This window comes from Astatotilapia calliptera, chromosome 8, assembly GCF_900246225.1.
Source record: "Astatotilapia calliptera chromosome 8, fAstCal1.2, whole genome shotgun sequence".
In the NCBI taxonomy this organism is placed as follows: domain Eukaryota; kingdom Metazoa; phylum Chordata; class Actinopteri; order Cichliformes; family Cichlidae; genus Astatotilapia; species Astatotilapia calliptera.
In genome coordinates this window covers 3,443,045-3,467,881 of record NC_039309.1, presented here as the reverse complement: position 1 = coordinate 3,467,881, position 24,837 = coordinate 3,443,045, and the positions used below count along the sequence as shown (strand labels likewise).

General features: G+C 41.1%; 1 protein-coding gene and 1 long non-coding RNA gene across 3 annotated transcripts; one reads left to right on the top strand and one right to left on the bottom strand.

Moving 5' to 3' along the window:
• Positions 1-4,820: 4,820 nt before the first annotated feature.
• Positions 4,821-24,446, top strand: kcnj16a (potassium inwardly rectifying channel subfamily J member 16a). Its single transcript, XM_026177261.1, has 3 exons — positions 4,821-4,856; positions 14,864-14,966; positions 22,797-24,446. Exon 3 carries the CDS (start codon positions 22,807-22,809, stop codon positions 24,061-24,063), a length of 1,257 nt encoding a protein of 418 aa, XP_026033046.1. The 5' UTR covers positions 4,821-4,856; positions 14,864-14,966; positions 22,797-22,806; the 3' UTR covers positions 24,064-24,446.
• On the bottom strand, positions 19,363-22,096 carry LOC113027628 (uncharacterized). Of its 2 annotated transcripts, XR_003273104.1 has the most exons (4): positions 21,804-22,096; positions 21,649-21,721; positions 20,836-20,895; positions 19,363-20,388 (listed from the first exon to the last, which is right to left on the bottom strand). It is a non-coding gene; the product is annotated as an uncharacterized LOC113027628 (long non-coding RNA). The 2 variants fall into 2 exon arrangements; XR_003273103.1 differs by lacking the exon at positions 21,649-21,721 and having other exon boundaries at positions 19,365-20,388; positions 21,804-22,090.
• Positions 24,447-24,837: the final 391 nt, after the last annotated feature.

Genomic DNA, 24,837 nt, shown 5'->3' with positions numbered 1-24,837 from the left:
TACGAAGTCTCTTAAATGAAAGCTGGTACCCAGTAACCATGTCTCTGATACTGATTTAAAAAATACAATCAGACAATATGACATTAACTAGAGCAGGTTATCTACTAATCGGAGGTTGGTTTGATCTCTGGCTGCTCCTGTCTGCATGGCAAAGTATCCAAGGGCCTTTGCTCTTAGCGCTTAGGCACAGAAAGCATAAAAGCATGAAAAACACGGCCAGCACCAGACGATGGACCTTCTCAGTTAGGCCCCGGCATCTTTACAGTTGCAGGCTCTAAATAAATAAACACATGGAAGCATCATGTTAATGGAATTTGATATGCATGACTCTTTTACTCAATTTAAACAGAAATGCAACAAATTCACTCTAATGATAAATGCAATTTATTATTAAAAAATAAAACAGGCCATTTATGATTTCAAGATTTTGGTTTGTTTTACCAAACTTTATAACTCAGCGTGGCGTGCATCATATTTTAATCGTAGCCCTTCACTTATTTATTCATCAGTCGGATCTGTTGAGAGCTTGAAAATGAACAAAAAGTGGAAGAAAAGAGAGAGAGAAAATGATACTGAGTTTTGGATGTAGCTGAATCAGGTGAAGTAAAAGATAACACAAGTCTGTGGGTCTCAGAGTTGGGCACAGGTGATAAATATAAAGAACAGGGTGAATTAATGTTTTTCTTCTTAGAAAAATAATCAAAGAACAGTTATTATCATTGACAAACCACTGCAGTAAATTCAAGATACAGTCAGTTAAATGAACTGGTTATTTTCTTGAATACTCAAACCACAGTATACAACACGCCTACATCGTTTTTAAAACATTTTTACAAATCCACACAAACATCTTCAGGTATATTTATCTTTTGTGGAACATCAAAATGATGTATTTTTTTTAAAAAAGCCCTCGCTTCATGTGTAGCTTTGCTCTTTTTCAGACACAACACACAGAAAGGCCTCAGTCTGGATTTGAAGTCAAGTCCTTACTGCTATGAGGCAACTGTGCTAACCACCACACCACCGTGCTAGACAAGCAGATGACTTGTGACGCACATACGTGACTCATGCTTTCAAAAATTTTTCACTTTAGCACAACAGAGAAAAGGATTTAGTTGTGTAAACACATAATCTTGTGCAGATTCAGCAGCTCAATCATGACGTTGGAGTTTTCAAACTATTTCAGTTTGACATATCACATGTTTAGATCGATAAATAGCATCACTCAGGACTGTGTTTACAATAAAGGAGTAAAGAAACTTGGTAACATAAATACAAATAAGTATGCTGATAAGTACAGCAGTCAGTACGAGTTCTCCTATAGGGGGTCGTGTGACGTAAATGCATGGGAGAGTTGCATATCGCTGGTTGATCTGTCCGCAGTATGAGACCAGTGAAAGCATTAAATGGCGTCAGTGGACGGGAGGAGGTAATGAAGCTGTTTATTGTCACAGGTGGGGTAGAGTGTGCGATGCTGTTGAGGCTGTAGGCCCAGCTGGAGGAACCAGCAGTGTTAAGAATGAAGCCGGGCCGTGCCTGAGGGCCCTCTCCATGATCAACTGGATATGTGACTGTAGCACTGAGACTGTTATTCATGACTTATTTATTGTAAACATAAATGTTTGAATTTCCAGCTGCTACATAAAAACGGTATCAATGACAAACTCCTACTTAAACATTACCATGTGGACATAAACCTTGAAACTAAATGATTTTAGTGGTTGCCAGGTAGAAAAAAAATCTACATCCAGCTAATGAAACTTTGTTATAAATTGAATATGTTGGGGAAATTCTCTTCTCACACAGATCAGTGTTTCATTTTTTTTCAGACAGAGAAAAATTGAGATTTTTAAAAACTGATTTATTTGGAATTGTAATTCTCATATTTGCTGACTGTGGAGAGTCGAAGTTCTCTTAATATTGTCATCAGTGTTGGGGAGTAATGGAACACCAGTGTTATGTATTTAAAATACAAAATATGTGTAACTGTATTCCGTTACAGTTACCGTTTAAAAGGGTGATATTCAGAATACAGTTACTTTGTTGAAATAAATGGATTCTATTCTATTCTGTAATGTAACGGAATACGTTACAGAATACATTTTGGGACATGTATTCTGTAATCTGTAGTGGAATACATTTTAATAGTAACCTTCCCAACACTGATTGTCATATGCAGGTTATCATGAAACGCTACATTCACTGAACGTTGGGTGACTGACCGTGGCTCTGAGCCTTCTCCTAAAAACTGCTCATACAGACAAGATGAGTGAGTGCGTGGTGTCAATGACAACCAGAAGCCAAAGACAGTAAATCAACCAAATGTGGCCAGTTGTCTTTGGGAGATTTACAGATTGGAATGGGAAGGTTGGAAAAGCTCTTTATGCTTTTTCATATCTTTCAAAGGCCTGTTTCAGATGTATGCCCCGCCCCCTACACACAGAGTGGAGCAGGCAGTAACAGAGAAAAACTTTTACCAAACTATGAGAACCTCTTATCCAAACTACCTTAAACATGGCATCGCCCTTTTTAGGGTGAGATGAAGGTGTAATTGGGAGAGCCGAAGAACAGATAGATGGATGCACGGATTTATCAGATTATTAGGTTGATTAGTTACAGCTTGATTTCGGACAAAAACTTACAAGGTGTTCAACTATCTACTCGTCAGTATAAAACTGTTCATGTCCCGGATGTAGGTTAATGCACTGTGGCTGCAAATGACACATGGCGTCACTTTTTGGTGCAGCAGAGCGGAGCCTCAAGGCGGAAAGAGAAAGTCCAAGAATCAGAGTTCAAGAGTGACAGAAAGGGGAAACAGTTTGTCTATACTGTGGTGTACTGTACCGGGCTGGTTTGGCAGGCAGCTGTCTTGTGACCCTCTCTGTTCACCACTTGCCCCAGGGTCAGGCCCCAGATGGATCTTACCACACTACCGCACACTGGCAAGGGACTCAGTGCAGCGCTGCAGCGGTTTCTCAGTTTTTCATCCACTGGCTGCTACGCGCTGTCTTTTTTCTTTCCTACAGCTGAGCATCTCGATGCAGATCAGTTATCCAGAGCCTATAAATCTCCAGACCTTTCAGCAAAGCCTTTATTGCTGTTCCCCTGTGAGTTGTGCATTCACACAGATGCAGCTTTTCAACGTTTCCTCATCCTTTTTTCACTCAAATGACTCAACACCCACTTCAGCGCTTCCAGAAGAGGAAAATATATTTCCTTTATTTCTGTTTTATGTTGACCGAGGCTCTCGAGTGTCTGGGTTCACAGGGTTTCTTTTGCTTGTTATCCAGCTGCCTAATGCTGAGAGTCCCACAGCACCTCTCATCTTACTGTGCTTCAATGCTTCACTGTGCAATCCTTAATCCTGTCTTTGAAGTTGCCCCTGCTTGTTGCATTATCCAAAACAAATAACCATTATCTGTTTCCTACCCTCGTTCTTTCAATTTGTCATCACTGCGGCCATCTGAGAGAAGGAACGATCAGTAATAGCAGACTTTATTTGCAGTTTCAGAATCTGATAATGAAAGGCCTGCGAGAGAGAACCGAGCACAGAACGTATCTTCGGTTGACAACCAAAAAAAGGTATACATCCCGAAGATGCTGACTAGACCAAAAAGCCAGTGGAAACCATGGAAAAACCCAAATGGCTGGAAACACTTACAAGTCTCTTCCACTGTTTCAATCTACAAATAAACTCCAGAGAATTTTCCAAAGCTGTGCAGAATTGAAGGCCTGACCTTTAATTTGTCTTTCTCATGCTATGTAGACTTGAGTTTAGGATGTGCGACTGCTGTGTTTTAACTAAAGGACCGACGATCGATGTCTACGGACAGTGACAGCATAAGAGAAAAAGTTCATAATGTCATCTGCACAGTATTAGGGATGATGTAGTAGCATGAAACTAGATGGACCGGTACTTGTATAGCACTTTTCAATACAATCACATCCATGCAAGCGTGCTCTTCTATACCTTGTCTAACATTTGCACATACGTACTCACACTCTGACAAATACATTGGAAACAAGGGGTTCTGTAGTTTGCCCACATGAACATGCAAACTGGTGTAAACCTGGATTGAACCTCTAAACTTCTGACTAGCAGACAACCAGTTGCACTTCTTATCTTTTTCATAGTAAATTAGTTGACTTGAAAAAAACAACAACACAGAGAGTGCCACCTCATAAATCATAAGAGGAATGCTATTGGGCTGATTCAAAACCAGTTAAAATAGTCTCTACACCAGTATCATTGATGTACTACTGGCAATTGACTGAGAAGCTTCCTTTAATCACCCAAGTAAAGCTTCAACAGTAGCTTCAGAAGCACTGTGAGATGAGCATATTTACCTCAGTTGGTGATTATGCAACTGTTTTAACAAGGCCGAGTGGATGAGTAGCATCCTCTTACACATTCCACTTAGCACGAACAATTTCTCATATTGCTCTCTCAGAACCAAGTGAACCCTTGGAGACAAATACTTCTACTAAATCACTGTAGTAAAACAAATATTTTCTGAAGTTTATTTTCAAATTTTGGGAAGGTTTTCAGCCCCGAGTACCTCTCGCAAACTTGCTCCAGCTTACAGATTGCAAAACACTCAGATGGGACTTTGTCCTCCACGTGCCATCAGGTAAGACATTCCAGGAAGGGGTTTAATGTACAATGAGAGTCTAGAGCACAGACACCAACACAACCTTTGTGAGGAGCATTTCTGCTGCAATGTCTTTTTTTTTTTTTTTAGAGCTAGTTAAATAGTAAAATATGAGGAAAAACATCTGGGGGGAAAACCAAGATCGGAACGCCTCATATAAGCCTCAGTGGTCGCTCTTCTTCTGGACTTGAGTGCATCAAAAAAGTAAGTGACTTTAGCACAAAGCAATAAGGATGTGCATTTGTGGTCTGTGTTGATTTGCGAGCATAAGTTTGTCAGTGAGCTTCAATTCTCATTAAATGTTCTAAACAAGGTTGTTTTCCTGACTCTGAACTCTTCGCCTGTGTTAAAGGCTATTTTTACCGCAGAACAGAGGTTGAAGAAAAACAGAGCCAAGACTTTCTTGATGGAGATTGTGGTTGAATTAGGCTAAATAAGCAAGCTGTAGTCATATCATTGAATTTCGACCTCATGCTAAGATCTGAACAATCGCCCCGCAGAATGCTGTCAATCTGATTGGAAACTTTGGACCTGATATTCAAACCCAACTTGTGAGCCCAAGACCGCAAGACAACTCTTGAAGTCGATGATATTTTTAGTGCAGTTGGAATGAGATTGTTTCAACAAAGATATTTCCAAGAGATTCTGAGAGGTTGAATCATTTTGTCCGTTACAGAAAAAAGAGAGTTTGGCAAGTTAAAGACTGGATGTTAAATCAACGATCAGATTTCTTGAACTTGAAAAGTAATGACATAGTTGTGCAAGAAAGGGAACGGATATGTTACAAAAGAAACAAAACCAAGTTAGCAATGAAGACAGGAAGGTACAGTGGTAGCTCCAAACAAGGCCCCTTCAGACATTAGCATACTAGCTGGGTGAACACAGACATGCTTTTATTGAGGTACCTAAGAGGCTGTTTACACAGCTTGTATAATGGCCAGTAAACAAATAGATTAAGGCAAGTGGTTTTTGTCTGTTTCAGACACCTTAATTTTATAGATCCAAACTCTAAACATGGCACCATAAAACAAAGTTTTATAAAGTATTTAATCTGTGATTAAAACCCCCATAGGCTTATAGAGATTGTAATCTTTTAACATCGTGTGAATTGAGCCTGTTTGATTAACGTCTACATATTCTGTGATGAAATGGACAGAAATGGGGATCACAGTGTTTAAGCCTGGATTGCTGTGGATCCAGTGGGCACCATAAACCATGCTGTTCCACTCTTCCATTTAGTTTTTGGTGCAGGAAAGTAATAATTTGTGGTGATACATGTGAAAAAGTGGTGATCCTAAAGGGATTGCGTTCAACTGAAAGTTGTAAAAGTTGAAAAGTGGCATTTACTTAATTTGCTTCATGCAGTCGTGTCGGTATCTCATTTTGAGCATCGATTATTTCAGATTTACAAAGATGCTGTTGATAGATCTTTATCTCTTCTGCATACAGGTTTATTTCCACAGGTTCAAGAACCAAACACTGTTTAATGTTACATAGATAAAATTAGGACCACAGATATGGGAAGAAAACACGATGGACTGAATCTGCAGACAGTATCCATGAATCTTTGGTGAATTTCATGGGATAGCACCTCCCAAAACCACAGATGACAGTGGTTCCAACTTTGGGCCCAGCACTTTTGTGGTGTGCAGTTGCCAGGTTATTTGCACCAGCGTCAGTTGTTATGCAATATTAAGCGCAGAAACATTTCTAGAATAGGCTCAGTGAAAAGCAGTCTCCGCTTTGTGGGAAAAAATATGTAAGGTAGCATTATATCTACACAGGTTAACAAAAAAGTTTATTTAAAAATGCTGATTTTGGTTTTCAAACTCTATAAACTCACATCAGCACATGGACATGCAAAGTCTTTAGGAAAGGGGATCTGATTTTGTTACTGGAAGCTTTCTGGTTTCCATTTGTGGTCAAAGAAATGTTGACCAGTCACGACTGCCTTTGCTTTGGCTGCATGCAGGCAAACAGTTCTTGGCACTAGCTAGATGGCTCTTCCTGTATGTGTTGAACTTGTATGTTTGTCCACGTTAGCTCAAGGAGGTTGGGTTTCTCCCCTAACATCAAAAGCAACACAACAGTTTTGCCAAAGAAATTTGAAATTTTTTCTCATTTAAATGTCAACAGAACAAAATTTCTGAAACACATTTCTTTTTGTAACGTACGACAAAGTCTGCCCCCTAAAAAAGTGGACAGTATATCCTCGGTTTTAACATAAACCTCATTGTTACAGCCAGAATAATAAAAGGCCCCCCTTAAACTTATTTTTAGTTTAAGTCATCTTGTTCTCCCTGAGTTATTGGTTATGTCATTAGTCCACTAACATAAACTAATGTAAGTCTATTGACCGCAACCAGCCAATCAACCTGATGATGCCACAATCTGTACTGGCACAAGACATGTTTTTAAAATGTAACTTTAAGCACGTAATTCTTGAATCCAGCTACACAGACAGAGCCCCATCTATGTTAGTGTTTGAGATCATAGCTCAATGGTGTAAATTAGCCTTTATACAGGAAGTGCTTCATGTCCACAAAGCTGGAGGGCAAATGGCACAGTCAGTAAGTCTTAAGTTGATACCTGAAGCTTACTGAAGCTTTTAAGATTTAAACAGAATTGTTGGATTTTAAAGAGTTAATGAAAGAGACAGGGTCAGCAGACAGTTTAATATAGTATACAGGTATATGAGTGCTAAACGAAGCTTTTAATAGTAGTAAGTAAACTAATGGTTAACTAGAGGCTATCACCTCCTGTCTTCAAAGTGACTTTGATGCATCAAATTGAAATGCAATGAAATGGAATCGGTCTGTTATCAGTCTGTGAGTGAATGGGGTCAAGTTGGCGATTACATGCAATTTGTGATAACACTGCAATTAACTGTGACAAATAACTTGTCTGTTGTCATGTACATACGCAAACAGAAGTTCACGCCTAGAAGTCCAGAAGGAAAAATTTAGAGATTTGAAAAAGAAATTAAAAAAATTCCTCCACAAATTGTGACATAGTTGCTTCAGGTTGGAAATCCAACTGCAAAGCGACATAGGCTTTTGGCAATATTACTTTTATTCAGGAACACAACCAGATGAGTTAAGTTGAGTCAACAGTCACGTCTCTATTGCAAAGAGACGCATCGCTGATGTGTTGTGCTAAGACTACATCAGATTGCCAACATATTACAAACAATTTGTATTTATACATTAGATGGGCAGCAAGCAACCATTGACTGATAAGGCAGATGTTTCACACCAGACTCCCTTTCTGACACTTCCCCAAAGGGAGTTATATTTCCACCTTGAACCAAACCAGTGATCTTTTACTTGTAAGGCAAATGTATAAACCACCGCACGACACAACAGAGCTAAATGTCACAGGGCTAAAAATCCCAGTCCAGGAAATAAAAGAAAGCTAATAATAATGATTGCTTTTAAAGTGACGTGCTGTGATTTAAAAATTGGGTTCTGTGCTGTTAATAAAACAGAAAAAAACACCCACCACACAGTGGCTCGTCAGAAGGTAAAGATGCTGAGGAACGATTGATGTTCAGGTACAGGTGGCCCATTGCACTGTGTGCAGCATTATTACTGCAGTCATGCTGTCTTTGGTTCACGCTTGTTGTGTATTTGTGATGCATTTTTAATCACTGGGGAGGTTAAGTGAAGCTAACTTTGAACAAATTAACATTTTGATTGAGGCTACTGAAAATCTATGGCTCATCAGCTTCTTGGATAAAAGCTGGCAGTTTTCTTTTGTGACTGAAATAACTCTGAAAGTCAGCCCTGATACAGGTGTACAAAGTGTTCAAAAAGGGCCCTGCTTTCAGCACAGATTAGGCCCGCTTGCATTTGGGTGTAACAAAGTCCCAAATGGGGTCACAATTGGCTGTGATAACAACAAAATGATTTCTTCATTTGTTTAATATCGTTAAGACAAATATTAAAATGAAAGAGACGAGAAAGAGAACAGTGAGAGAAGAATCAATAGTGAAGATGGAAACCTACAAAGTTCGCCAAATGGTCCGCTGTGGTTGAGAGCCAGTATAAAGTAGCTGTTTCCCCTGGTGGTGCTGGGCTAGATTAGCGTCACATCACAGCCTCATGAGCCATGACATAAGAATGCTTATGAAACTCACACATGCAGCACATAACAGTTGCTTCTGAATGAAACAGGAGACACAGTGAAATTACTGGAACCTCACGGATCCCCGGCCAGTGTACTCAGCCCAAAATTCCCTCCTGACGATTTAGCGCTTTTTCTTTCTTTCTTTTTCTTTGGTCGGTATATGAGCATGTGTCTGTGTGTAACTATCTAAATGCAGAAACATTTTGAAATTTCAGCTGTTTTCTATACAGTTGAGTAATACGGGCTAAAGAAAATCTTCTGTAATCCAAAGAAGGCCCGGTCACACACGAACACAGCAACTGCTTCAGAGCTGCCCTCAGAGCAAGGCTAAGCAAAGCAGCGTGTCTTAATCGGCGTTTGTCTTCAAGCAAAACTGACTGCAGCTTAAAGTGACGCTGCAGTGACTCACCAACGTTTCCTTTGCACGCCTGACTTTAGAAGCCGAAAAAACTTCACACCCCGCGCATATTTTTTTTCTAAATGAGTAACGTGTGAGGAACTGCATCAGTAAAATCTTGTTTATATACCTTATAAATATTACATTGATTCAGCTTAGGGAATTAATGTTGTAGTGGAGGAACTCCTCAAGCTGTCTGGTGTTCATTTCATTTTTGCTCCGTTACCAAGGAAAACTGAGTAATTCCTTAATCTGCAAACAATTATAAGATCACATAGCAAAGCAATGGTCACTGAAAGAGCAACAAGAGAAAACAAAAAGAAAAACCAAAAACTTGAATTCATGGACTCATGAAGATTTTGACTATTTTTAAAAATAAATAATTAGGAAAATTAAATAAAAAGCTGTTCGATGTCTACTGGTTAAAACGTCAGCAGGAAGTTTTAAGTCTTTTTTCCAACTTGAGCCAATGCCACCAGCTTATCCAAAGCCCCAGCTGCCAATAAAGGAGGGAATACCATCCTCAGCCGTTCCAGATGTAAATGCGCTTCCTCTGGAAAAATGTGAAAACCTTTTCTGATGTTCTCCTTCACCGCTCGTGTTGACCACCTATGTAGTCAACCTTAAGGTGCAGAAAGCTAATGTCTTCAGTTCGGTTTGGTTCCCCTGATCATCGGTTGCACCTTTAATGTCGGCACGCTCGGGTACCCCGTGGTGGAGGCTTGGAAAACTTTCTCTGGTGCTTTTATCACTAAGCAGCTTTCCCCCAGATGAGTCAGTTTTTAAAAATCTTGTTTCCAGTTCTGTGATAAATCCATGGTGGTGGGTGATGGCTTATCGTAAGCCTTTGAGCATGGACCATTACTGAAAAAACTTTTGAGATTTTTCAGGTTTTCATATTGCTTTAAAGAGTTAAATACTTGATTTTGCCAATGTTTATTTATGGTCTGCGCTTCTGTACAAGTTGAATAAATTCTCCACCTGAGAAAAGGAGAGAGATTGCGTTCTCCGCTGAAGTCATGTAGCGAACATGAACGACAAGCACGTGTAATCAAGGTGAAATCGGAGCAGGATGTCCAGCACGGCGGCTCCTGCTCTAACAGTCATTATCACTGAACTGCAGTGAACCAAACCTCAGCAGCTGTTAAACAGCTTCCTACTGCAACACTGTTTGTTTGCTTATTCTCCCTTTTAGAAGAAGATACACTCTGAATGATTTCATGCCAACTACACAGCCTCACAAATGCCGGTATACACACTACATGCATGCAATCTTTCACACACACACACGCTGCACAGATGCTCAAGAGATACACACACGCAAACACAGACATGCACACAGAGGAAACAAATGTGGGATTGGGGCCACGGCCAGATTTACCATCAGGACTTCCTGAGTGGACACCCAGAGGCACATCCCATAAAAGGCAAAAAGAAAGTCCAAAAAATGAGGAGAAAGCAAACAGCTTTTCCTCTCGGTGCACAGTTTAAATGCATATCACATAATAAATGTAGATTTTGCTAGTCGGCACGTTTCAGAAGCACATGTTTTAGTCTAAATGGGAAATTCAAGATCAAGATAAATAAATCAGCATAAAACTGAAGCCTCACTTAAAATAAACATTAAATTATTCAGAAAATGATGTCTACCCCTTTTCACCTTTTCTCTGATGCAGTCTGTCTGTTTAAAGCTGCTACAAGAAAAGAGTTTGGCTGATCTTTTATCATTTGAAAATCTCTTCCTTTTTTCTAGCACTTCTTTGGAAGCATCTCTGCTCAGAAAGCAGCCAGTGTCTGCATTTCACACCCTGAAATCTTTCTGGCCTCTTTAATTTTGTGCCTTGGCTTTGCAAGCGGACGTTTGATCAGAGCCCCGTGCACACTGTTCTCATGTATTTTTGTGGATCATTTTTATTGGGAACAAATTATTTCTTTTTCCTGGAAATGAGGTGATTTGTTATGGGTCTGCGTTTTGCTGAGACCCCTGTTAACCCACCAACTTCATGCACACGTAACATTAGCATGCACGCAGACACAAGGGAACACACACACACACACACACACTAAAATGTGTTCACTTTCAAAAAATGCAGTCAGGTTCATAAGCAGAAAAACTGGCAGACATACTCTTAGACACCCAGAGGAATTTAATGTGAGGACCCCCCACTGTGCCCCAACTAGAAAAATAAAAGCACTGAGTCATTTCATGTACTTTGCCTTCTGAGTCTGCAGATTTTGCTCAGGTGTCAAATAACTGGCATTAATGTGTTTTCCTGCAGCAGAAGCCAGTGAACATATAGTGCTGTCCCAGCAAAACAGTGGAGGGTTAAGTTCACAACCAAAATGAACCACAAAGTCCAGCAAAATGATGTTTTCTACCATGATAAACGACCTATACAAGCACATGTTCCTCTTCCACAGGATGCAGAAGACGTGGCACAAACTAACCGGCTTTTTGTGTGGAGATTTTCTTTCATTCACTTTTTACTGTTGTTTTGGTACAGTAAGGAAAAGATCATTCTTTTACAGGGTAAAACTCAGTTTTCTGGGTAAAATATTTTTAAAAGATTTGTTTTATCACGCCGTTTGAAAAACACACAAAAAAACTGTTGATAAGTCTTGTCTCTGCAGGGGGAAGCCAACAACAAGCTTTCCTCACATGCATCATTGTGTTTTGATTCAGTCAACGCAGAAATGAAGGAGTATTCACAGATGGGTCGGCTGACGAAGCGTTTGTGCGTCAGAGTGAGAGAGGTCTGATAAAGGAGATTTGATCTTTTTCTGAATGGTTAAAAAATATGAAAATCAGTGAGTTTCCCCTACACTGAGACTAAAGGCTGCTATAACATCTTTTAACTAATTTTTTTTTAACTACACGAAGGGTACTTCATACTTAGAGCTTATTTCCAGCTCCCTATTTTTCAATACTAGAGCAGCTTTGCATGATTCACAATTCAAAGTAATCCTCATATATCTTATTAGCAGGTAAATATCTGCCCTCGCTGACATCATACAGAGCCAAGAGTAGAAAAACCTATTCGGCTGTGTGATGGATGAATGTTGGAGCTCAGCTGTTTGGACAGTGACTTAAAGTTAGGGGTGTGGTGACAGGTGTGCTAACATAAGGTAGCTGATGGCTCTCAGGTGGGCCTCACTTCCACCAATTCCCAGAACTGGACCTCATGATTGTGTTTGCTGCTGTGCAGTACAGAAAGTTTCCACTTCTTCTATTTTTCCAATCTGTTTCTTAAGACTAATGAGCAGGTATCTGTGTCCGTGCATGACGTGTGACTCTAATAGATGCATCTAGCCAGGCAGTTAGTTCAGAACATGGCACCCCACTCTCTTAATAATAATGGATTGCATTTATATAGCGCTTTTCGGGGCCCTCAAAGCGCTCTTGTCCAAATATGGTCACTTGTGACTCCAAATGAAAACAACATGGCACCAGCAAAGCTTCAAAATGAAGTCCAGGAACCAGTGAGTAGGAACGCTTTGGCTACGTCTACCTTTTGTTTGGAGCAGTGCGAAGCCTGAGCTTTTGGCTCATAGGGATTACGTACCCATGCGCTGACCTCACTATTTAAAACATTTAATATGAGCATCCACCGTCTGCACAGAACACGAGGCTAGCTGTAATGACAGGTATACTTAAAGGCACAAGTCAGTCTTTCAGCCATTTGTGGCATCTACTTGCCACTATTCATACTATAAACACTTAAGGGGGTTATTGACCTAACAGCAGGCTCTAATTTCCATAGTCCCAGATTTGTTTGTAGCTATATGAAAAGGATTGCATGTACAATCAAAGTAAGATTTATGAATGCTTTCTCCACCACCACACACAGGCTTGCAGGCAAAAGAATTCCCTGTTTGAAACCTGAGTCATGCTTTAGGTCCTGGAAGAAGACTGAAATAGCAGAGCAGTTATTAAGTAAGAGATTAGATGTTTGAGTTGAGCGCTGGGAATAAGGGAATTTACACTAGACCTTTCAAAAAGAGAGGTACAAGAAAGCACTGAGTTCACCAGTTGTTAACTCGTTGTTGTGAATGCAGGCGGATGAGCTAAACGTTGTTTTCTTTTTCGTGCACAGCCAAAGGCCGAAGAGAAGGACTGATTCACAGGCTGACACCAAATAAACCGATTCCTCGTCAACTAAGGAAAGTTGCGAGGAAACATCAAACCTCACAGGTAGAGGTCCCACGCCATCACTCAGACAGAGACTCCATCTGAAGCATAATAACGACATAAATGTATGACGAGCGGTGAAATCAAAAGGCTGAGAGCTTTTTGAGATTGTAAAGATGACGTGAAGAAAGTGACATGGCAACCAAGCCTCCAATAAAGCTCGTCCTTGGAAACATTTAAGTTAACATTCTGCTGGCTGTTGCAACATTTTTAGAATTATTACCGTTTCTGCTGGTGTTGTTACCAGCAGATGTTCATGCATGTGCTCCTTCACACTCTTACCTGTAACATTCTCAGTGTGACCGCTCCGGCCTTGTTATTATTCACTGTTTTTTGAGCCTCCTGTTCAAGTCCTATAATTCACAGCTAATCCCATAACACATCGGTTATGGGTTAGCGTCTACGTTTTTACTGTTCTGCATTTTCTCCGTTCACGCTTGCTGAATCAGTCTGATGAAATTTGTAACCAAAACCATTTCAGGATGCATAACAGAAATGTATTTACATATAGTCAAAAGAACCCTGATGTGTTGCATTTATTTATGATGTATCTAACAGCACGGCTATAGTATAAACCTCCAGAACGGAGCAGGCATCGATGAGAACAGATATGACTTTGATTAAGTCAGACACAGAGTGCACTTGGGTTGCAAAGCAGCTTGCAGATGCATATCAAGGTTACTCAAGCACTAATCTTACCTGTATTTTTTTGTTTGTTTTTACAAATTTTTCTAAATTGTGTGTGTGAGTGTGTGAAACTAAAAAATATTGTCTTTAGACAGATATAAAATGTTAATGTTTAGTTATGTAGAAAGTACCATCTACAGCAGATGAACAATACCAAAAAATCAGGTTCTTCAAAAACCTGAGAGACCTGAATATCTGACCCTTAAATTGATCCATCTAATGTTCACTAAAGCCTCGTCAGAAATGCTCTCTAAACTGATTCAACAGGTCTGATGGAGCGATGAATCCAAATTTTTAATTTCTGTTTCAAGTCATCATCAACATGTATGGAGGAGAGAGGTCCAACAGCATTTGTGAAACACAGTGGAGGCTCTGTCATGGGCTGCATTTCAGTCAGTGGTGTTGGAGACGTCGTCAAAAACTAACGGAACAATGAGCAGAAAAGTACTGTGATTTTGTGATCCACCATGCAATATCATCTGGAAAGCATCTGATTATCAGAGACTTATTCTTTTAATATGCCAATAACTGAAACACTTTAGTGTTATTAAAGCAGTGTGGGATCATCTCGACAGAATGGAACAAAAGGAATAAGGTGTGGCTCAAGACTTTTGCACTCAGCTGTATGCATTGTATTAACTGATCTGGACATGCAAAACAGAAACATGTGCGAAGCCCAAGTTGTATCTACATGTACGCACTCCTGCCCTCCTTACTCTGCATAGACACACCTTCAAAATTACAAATGCTCACCTGCCTGTGTGACATCACAAGATGCTAAAGGGAGGTGTTAATCTTTGTTTTTTACAGTGGCGAGTGGGCTGGTTCATTCCAGCAGGTGGCTGCTCGGAGAACCTCTCAACCCAGGTACAGACAGTCCTGCACTCTGATCAGCATTTAACTTTACAGAAAGGTAAGAACTGATCTGTCAAGTCTTTATATTTTTACTGTTTTGCTAATCAGAAATGTCAGTGTCAGAGTGTCAAACTGATCTGCAGGCCTGATGGAACTGACATTAAATATGGATTTAGAGACTTCAAAGAATAAAATAAATAATTTTATTCTACTAGATAAAAATGGTAAAACGTCTTTGCCCATTTAGCTAATTCCCTACTGTATACTATATAAGCACTGGTGTTACCTATTGGTTGCCTGAGGCTCTTATAATTAGATGAATAACTTCTACTGCAAGAAGTACGCAGAACAATTGGTAATCTGAGCTTCAGTAGTACGAGCAGGAACACGACGCCTGGCTGTTTAAAAAAAACAAAGTACATGACGAGATGTGGTCAAGGTGATAAGTAATGCTTGTACTCGTGTTTCACAACGAAATCTGATTTTGCCTGGAGGGTTACTTTAAACATCACATGTGTTTTAAGCGATGCAGGAAATTAATTTCAAAAGTAAAGAGATGAGGTGAATGTAAGAGGTGGCACGGCTCATCACAGCAGCACTGACTGTTTTATAAATATGTGTCTATTGAACATTCAAACAAGCAAGAATGCAGACTGCAAAGGTCATGCTGGTTATGGAGAAAGATCGTGCAGTTGTAGCAAAATTTAAAAGTCACACAACACATTTAAATTAAATTACCCAGGTCTACAATTAAAAAAAAGAAGTCCTGAACAATGACACTGTAATAGGATGGTAGAAACTAAAATTAGTAGAAATATACTGAAATATGAAGAACTGTCTCTGATGAAGCGAACACAAATCCAAACACGTGTTTCGTTTATGTGGTATTTGAAGCGTGAATAAACCATTAACCTTCAGGAGTGGGCTGCTTAAAAATGACCAACATCCTTTATTGTGCATTTAAAAACTTCAGGCACTAAACCTCCTGCAGCAAGGCTCAATGACAACTGAATGCAAGTCTAAAGGGAGCTGGAAATATTCCCAAAAGATTGGAGGCTTTGAAGGTCATTAGAGGTGGCAGAAAGCTCCGGGGTAGAGTTGAGCTAGCCACCCGTATACACGGTTCTGTTTCAGTGAACCGCAAATGGGTGGCACAGTGTCATTTGCAGTAAGTGAGCATGTAATGGAGTTGTAAGTGCCCCGAGCAAGAGAGGAAACAAGCCAATTGCCCAAGTTGTTCCCAGAGTTCATCCTTTGATTCTTAGACATTTAGGCTAAATTTAGAACACAAAAGGATGCTATCAAAAATGTTTGCAAAGATAATGACATAAACCTCAGGAATATAAAGTATCACAACTCTGAGTGCAGTGGAAACGTCATGCCAAAGGTCAGGATGTGTTTTGGTTGTTCTGTGTGATGCTGTGTTTTGTACACAGAACACAGAATTAAGCAAAGTGGTTGTGGTGAAAACAGCCCAACCTCATGAGTCAACATCTCACAGGGACCTGCGAGGCCTGTCTGAATGCCGCTGTAGTCGTTGCTAAGAATATTCCGATGACTGTCTATCATTTCCTAGAGAAACAAAGCAATCTCAGATTACAGTACAGTATATTCATCGCATGACTGCAACAGGTTTTGTTTTTCTTAGTATCTTGAAACATTTAAAAACACATTGGGCCCTGATTAAAAGGTCTTTTCATAGCCTGACATTCCACTTCCTGTTATGATCAAATTCACTCTGACAACACTTACATCACCTTAAGAAATGTCAAATTAATAATGCAGTAATTATATTTATTAGCTGACCACATGAAACAAGATGAAAGTATCTTAATTTAACTTGTCTGCTTGTGTTACTCTTAAAGAGCAGTTTTAATGACTCCATTTAATATTCGTTGTTAGATTCGTTTTCATCGTGTCCTGGTGTCTAGACTGAAGGAGAAGAAAAAATATTTCTTAACAGTAGCTGCAAAACATGTGAAGATGTACATTACCTAAATCTAATGTGCATTTTCCCAATTTGTGTATGTGGCCAACAAGATGTTTACCATGTTCATTTTAATTTGTATTTTTTTTTATTTGAAATTTTTCTGAAATTTTACATTCAAATCAGCTTTATTTACACAGCACCAAATCAGAGCAACAGTCACCGTAAAGCATTTTTTATTATAAGATAAAGATTGTACAATAATACAGGGAAAACCGCAACAATCGGGTGATTGTATGAAACAGTTTTGCGACAGTGGGAAGGAAAAACTCCCTTTCAAGAGGATGGGCTGAGGGGAGGGAGAGAGAGAGCCAGATATTGAGAATAACTGATGATTAAATGCAAAGGGGAATAAAAATATGTGAGTGAACAGGAAATGCTCAGCAGGCCTATTGCAGCATAACTAACATACACACGTTATCTTTCTTATGCCAGGATTAATATGCACCATAAATGTCCATTATTTTTTTAAATTGCATAACCAATGCAGGGATTTGGTGGGGTACACCCTAGACAGGTCACCAGTCTATCACAGAATTAACACAAAGACACTCATTCATACTCTCAATCATACTTTCAGCCAGTTACAGCCAATCAGTTAATCTAAGGTCATGTCACACAGACCTTGAGAGTGGTGGGCGATTGACTGCCAATCACGGGCCACAAGAGACAAAGCGGTATTTCCCAAACAGTTAACGAGTTGTTGCTGGCAGTCACTTATTGCTAAACCCTGGTGAAGCATGCCTAGAGACCGGTCAGTGACGCGCCCAGTGCGTATAATGCTACTTACTGCACATAATGTCCCCCTGTATAGAGTCACTAAATGTATATAATGTTCTCTCGCTTTTTGCACAGTCGAGGAGCGTGTCAGGATACATGTCACTGCGTGTTGTACTCGTATAACTATGCATGTGACAAATAAAGGATCTTGAATCCCAACAACTGATGCTCACTACAGAAAGAATGTGTACTCCACAATCAGTTGGCAGTTAGTTACTGTAGCTTTAGTAGCATATGGTGCTGCACCCAAAATGTCCACACAGAAAGGAGCACGATGGCCACTGAATTCAAACCCAGAATCTTTTTTGGTGTGATGTAGCAGTGATAACCACTGCAGCACCCTGCAACTTATATACACTGAACAAAAATATAAACGCAACACTTTTGTTTCTGCTCCCATTCCCCATGGGATGGACGTAGAGACCTAAAATTCATTCCAGATACACAATATAACCATCCCTCCCAAACAGTGGTCACAAATCAGTCCAAATGTGTGGTAGTGGGCACATCTGCTATATTGAGATAATCCATCCCACCTCACAGGTGTGCCACATCAGGATGCTGATCTGACATCATGAGTAGTGCACAGGTGTACCTCAGACTGCCCACAACAAAAGGCCACCCTGGAATGTGCAGTTTTGTCTCACAGCAAAATGCCACAGATGCCACAAGCAATGAGGGAGCGTGCAATTGGCATGCTGACAGCAGGAATGTCAACCAGATCTGTCGCCCGTGCATTGAATGTTCATTTCTCAACCATAAGCCGTCTCCACAGGCGTTTCAGAGAATATGGCAGCACATCCAACCGGCCTCACAACCACAGACCTCGTGTAATCACACCAGCCCAGGACCTCCACATCCAGCAGGTTCACCTCCAAGATCGTCTGAGACCAGCCACCCAGACAGCTGCTGGAACAATTGGTTTGCACAACCAAACAATTTCTGCACAAACTGTCAGAAACCGTCTCAGGGACGCTCAACTGCATGCCCGTCGTCCTCATCGGGGTCTTGACCTGACTCCAGCTCGTCGCCGTAACAGACTTGTGTGGGCAAATGCTCACATTCGATGGCGTCTGGCACGTTGGAGAGGTGTGCGCTTCACGGATGAATCATGGTTCACATTGTTCAGGGCAGATGGCAGCTGAGAATGTCCCAGTTCTTGGATGGCCAGCATACTCACCGGACATGTCACCCATTGAGCATGTTCGGGATGTGCTTGACCGGCGTATACGACAGCGTGTACCAGTTCCCACGAATATCCAACAACCTCGCACAGCCATTGAAGTGGAGTGGACCAACATTCCACAGGCCACAATTGACAATCTGATAGACTCCATGCGACGAAGTGTTGCACTGCATGAGGCAAATGGTGGTCACACCAGATACTGACCGGTTCTGGGTCCCCAGACCCCCAATAGCGCAAAAAACTGCACATTCCAGGGTGGCCTTTTGTTGTGGGCAGTCTGAGGTACACCTGTGCACTACTCATGATGTCAGATCAGCATCCTGATGTGGCACACCTGTGAGGTGGGATGGATTATCTCAATATAGCAGATGTGCCATTTGGACTGATTTGTGACCACTGTTTGGGAGGGATGGTTATATTGTGTATCTGGAATGAATTTTAGGTCTCTACGTCCATCCCATGGGGAATGGGAGCAAAAACAAAAGTGTTGCGTTTATATTTTTGTTGAGTGTATGTATACCTAATAATGTGTATCATACAGCTCGAGAGCAAAAGTCAGGACTCATGTACTAAAGCCTATGAATGCTACTAATCCTGAGAGTGGACATTCTTCAGTGAAAACGCTGAGATCTTGCAGAGAATCACTGAGAAGTTTGACAGACTTGGAGCTGCTAAAAGAAAAAAGCAGCACGATTACAAAATAAAGTCAGATTTATTCATTTGAACACTACGAATATCTAAAAAAAATGAATAAATATCTTAGCAGTCCAGCTATTCAGTCATTGAAATTGTTTTACATATCTTGGTATGTACCAAAGTGGTGGACTGACTTACTGTATCTAAGTCTGAAACGACCAGTGTTCAGTAACGAACGTGGTTTTCACTTTGTTTCATGTAAACTGAGTATTTGTTGGAAGCTTAAATCTATACGACTAAAGAAAAGTATCAAATACATGAATCGTTTGACACATCTTAATGAACATTCGATGACTGCCTTCACTTTTCTAGTGTTCTGAAAAACATGGGAACTAAAAGTTAGATTTCAAATTGATAACCTACAAATGAATCAGTAACTCAGTGTCAGTTACTTTCCAGTAGGAAGCTGCACTTTTCTCTTTTTGTATTATCAGGGTATTTAGGAAGGGATTATGGGAAGCTAACAGGACGTTGTTTCTATGACCTCATGGAGCGAGCTCCATGCTCTGGCAGTGGGGATGTTCACTGTGGCCAGAAGAAAGTGGAGTCTGTGACTGGAGCCCGGTTCACTCAGTCAGATAGCGGTGATTCAAAACCCATTTGTTTTGGGCGTAGAGGATGCTCTCAGTGGTTTGGCTGTGATTGATCCTTCTTCTGCCCGTGATCGCACCATGACACTATTCCAGTTTCCACATTAATTTTTCCCCTGCTAACTTTGACCAGTTCAATGCAGTGGTGTTTCCTTTATTGGCCCTCTGACAGTACTTTGACCTCCACCCAGAAAAAAAAAAAAAAGATCTTGGGCCATTGATTTTGGACAGCAGCAAAACTCTGCATGGAAATATGTGCAAAAGACATTAATCTGTGGCATAAAACAAGATAAAACAGCACAATTCACATGAAATCTTCTGTTTGATGCATTTTCAGAACTTTTAATCGTCTAATGATGATTACCGTAATAGATGAGCCTTTAATGGATTTATTCCACTACTGCCTGAAGGTGCATGAATGCCATCACCTTAGCAATGGCTTATTAAACAAAAACTAAGTAAGAAGCTAAAAGAAGTGGCAGCTCGAGCAAGCACTGTTGCAGTGAGTTTTGTATCTCCAGGCAACTGCCCCATTAGGATTAAACATATTAACACAAATAGCAGGAAAAGTGGGATCATTCATGGTAAACATTCCCATATTGCTGCCTAAAAATACACCTTCAGAACAAATCTACAATGAAGACAAAATTATAAAATACCACACAAATGACATAACCTTGGAGATTACCAACTGATGTTTCAATACAGGGAGACCTCCACTCTTAATTGATTCCTCCAGCATCAGAGTCTGGAAAGAGAGAAAGTGGAAAATGGAAGAGGGCGGGCGTTTTACTCTCACAGTAAAAAGCCCTTTGGGATGTTCCAAATGAGGATGTTAAATAATTAAACAGCTTTATGTATATCACATCTCTGCTTCTTGTCAGAAATTAATCGTGACACCAAAAACACTCAATAGCTAATAAGCAGTAGAGTCAAAATTAATTCAGTTTGTCTTTATGAATGGTAATAGTAAATGGATCGACTCTTATCTAGCACTTTGCTACTCTCCTGAGGCAGTTTGAACATGGATATGGAGCTGAATATAAATGAGGATATTTCAGGTGCATGTGCAGAAGTGTAATTAGAGCCTTAACAAAAATGTGCATTTTTGTGTCACAATTTTTGGACTCCTGATTTAGGTCAGACATCAGACGGCGGCTGTTCAGTCTGCAGACTTGCCCGTCTGCTTGTCTGTCTGTTGGCTCCAATTGTCATGACCTGCATTACTCTAATGACCTTCACTCAGGTTTTGGGTCAATTTAACTACAATACCAACTGCACAGCTCTCAGTCCAAAGTGGCAAACTATAGAAAGCTGTTGATTTTAACACTCTTGTCAGGAACTGATTCAAAGTTAGTTAGGAGGTAAATTCTAAAGATCTGGGAGATACGATTATCCATCCTGTCATGAACTGAAAGGTTCGTCCAGTTAAGTGGACCCGAAAACGCAGACAAACACAGGCGAGGAGTGCTTTACAGTGATACTTAATTGGAACAGTGACCTAAAGTAACGAGTGAGGCCCAATAAGGCTAGTTGCAGGAATGGGGAAGAGGTCAGAGAGCCGGGGGAATATTCTGTAACAGAGGGAGAGGTAGTTATAGTCTGAAGAGAAAACTGGAGCTTGATCGTTAGAAACTGAAGAATTGTTTGCCTTACTGTGCCAGACCGGGTTAGTATCACTGAGGGGAGGGGAGATAGGTCCGTGGAAAGCATCTGGAGGGTCTCAAGCTGAAGCGTGGAGGTCGGAGGGCAGGCTGGGAGACAGAGACTGTCCAAGTAAGGTGAAGCCAGGGTTGGAACTCCGCTGAATGAAGGGAAGACAGAAATTACTCCAAGAGATAAATCACACAAGGACCACCACGAAGGGTAAACGTCATTTTTCACCAAGAAGAGTAGAACAAACTGATGAAGAGGAGCCAGTTGAGTCAGCTTAAGTAGGTCTCCCGCTGATTGCTCGCAGATGAGGCTCAGGTGAAGCACTGAAGTCTCCGCCCCCAAGGGATGGCTCAGCAGCCACAGAAGGAAAACCCCTCCAGGCACTCCCACAGACCATGACACATCCAGCCTTTCTAGCTTAAAAAAAAAGCCCCAAACAAATGATTTTATTATCATTTAATTTAATTTTTTTGCTATTTTCAAGATTAATCCAAAGAAAAACATCCTGAAGACAGTTGATTTGCACAAATATCCTGTGTTATCCACCCAACAGGCCAAAAAAATTCAAATATACTGTTTAAAGTAAGGTAAGAGCAGGGAAAGCAACATGTTCTCATATTTTAAAACCATAATGCAAACAATGGTTTATGGTTGGATCTTTCCTTTAAAATATACTTAAGTGGTTATTCAATGACAATATCAGAATATCCATCGTTCCATACGTTTTGTTAACTGCTTATCCCTTACAAAGACTCTCCAAGCTGACTTTGGACATAAGGTGGGATAGATCTCAGGCAGTCCATGGGGAACCATTCACTTTCACATCCACTCCTAAAAATATTTAGACTCACCAATTAAACCGAGCAGAAGTTCAAACCAGGAACCTTCTAGTCATGGTACTAACCACCTTGCAACATCAAAGAATGATCTGTTATTGTCTTTGTCATTGTTTTTGCATTTTTGCATATGATATCTTTGATATGTTCCCTGCAGCCTCTGGAAGATGCATCACAGACAGTATACGTCTGTGAGCCGCACTGATGAAATCCCCATGAAGACCGAAAATGGACCCCGACCCAACAAATACCGCTACGTACGTAAAGAAGGCAGCTCTAACATCATGTTCCGCCATGTTCCTGAGGAGAGGCTGCTGTTTGTGACCGACATCTTTACCACCTTGGTGGAGATCAGATGGAGGGTGATGTTTCTGATCTTTGCTCTCTCTTACATTCTGTCCTGGCTCTTTTTTGGAATCCTCTTCTGGGTCATCGCTCTCGCTAATGGAGACATCAAGGATCCCAACACTGAACCCTGCGTGTTTGAAGTCCGCAGCTTCACAGCCGCTTTCCTCTTCTCGCTCGAAACTCAGACCACCATTGGTTACGGATTCAGAGGAATGTCTGAGAACTGCATGCATGCCATCATCATCGTCACCATACAAGACGTCATGAGCTGCTTCATTGATACGTTCGTCATTGGAATTGCTGTTGCCAAAATGGCCTCGGCCAGAAAGAGGGCGCAGACGGTGGGCTTCAGCAACCGTGCTGTCATCAACCTTCGTAATGGTTACATTTATCTTTCCTGGAGAGTTGGGGACTTCCGCAGGTACCACTTGGTGGAGGGGACAGCTACCGCCCAGATAGTCCGCAGTACGATGCACGCCACTGGGAGAGCTGATGTGACTTATGAAGACTTGGTCATCCAGCAGAAGGACATCATCCTCGCCACACCAACCACCATCTATCACAAGATTGAACCTGGCAGCCCGCTGTACTCCATGACTTATGCTGATCTGAAGAGAGCAGACTTTGAACTGGTTGTGTCATTTACCTACACAGATGACTCCACAGGTATTCTGCATCAGACGCGAACCTCTTACACTCCAAACGAGATCCTCTGGGGTCAGCTGTTCCAGGAGATGATCAGAGTCGGCAGGAAGAGCTACAGGGTGGATTACAACTTGTTCCATCGCACTGAAAAGATACACGTCCCCCTGGTTAGCGCTAAGGAGTTCGAAGAGAAGAAGCAACTGCAGCTCACACGACACTCACCTCGACATTCACCCAGCTCTTCCCCACGGCTCCCTTCACAATCGCCATCTCAGGATCACCGTGATAAATATTTGAAACCCCCGATGGTAAAGGTGGAACTTGTGAGTGACAGCCAACCTATACCAAGTGTTGCACCATCTCAATCAGACAATAGTCAGGATCAAGAAACTCTGACTCAGCCAAATAATCAGTCAAGTGAAGAAAATTGAAAGCAAAGCTGTGAAATTCTATTTCATCAAAGAATCCTGCAATGGTGTTCATGATGGGACAAAGTTTGAGCTTGTGCAGCTTGAGAAATTGATAAATAGTTTCAAATATAGACAGGCTTTTGGAAATATCACTTGACTTTACAAAAGTAGGTGACGATAGCCGGTGTGGTGATCCAGATTCTGAAGTTCTAACCTCACAGAAGCTTGATAGACCCTTTGCTTTATGTACAGGCAGCTGGACGGTCCTTGTGGCAGATAACACAGTTAAAATACCCAGTGCTGTCAGCAGACAGAGGTCATTGTTCTAACTTTTGTTGAAGCCTCCCAATATAAGACCTCACATCTTCCCCATTGAGCGTGGCTTGGTACATCTTAATTTTATTTGTTTTAATATTTTGCAGGAAGATGGTAAACGGCCTGTATTTGTATAGCGCTTTACTAGTCCCTAAGGACCTCAAAGCGCTTTACATATCCAGTCATCCACCCATTCACACACACATTCACACACTGGTGCTGGCAGCTACATTGTAGCCACAGCCACCGTGGGGCGTACTGACAGAGGCGAGGCTTCCGGACACTGGCGCCACCGGCCCTCTGACCACCACCAGTAGGCAACGGGTGAAGTGTCTTGCCCAAGGACACAACAACCGAGACTGTCCAAGCCGGGGCTCAAACCGGCAACCTTCCGATTACAAGGCGAACTCCCAACTCTTGAGCCACGATCGCCCCATGTGACCAAAATTGTATAAGCAGCAAAGGAATTTCATGAATGAA

What these genes read in the sequence shown, in the direction of transcription:
- kcnj16a (XM_026177261.1), top strand. Translation starts at nt 22,807, where the DNA reads ATGCATCACAGACAGTATACGTCTGTGAGCCGCACTGATGAAATCCCC.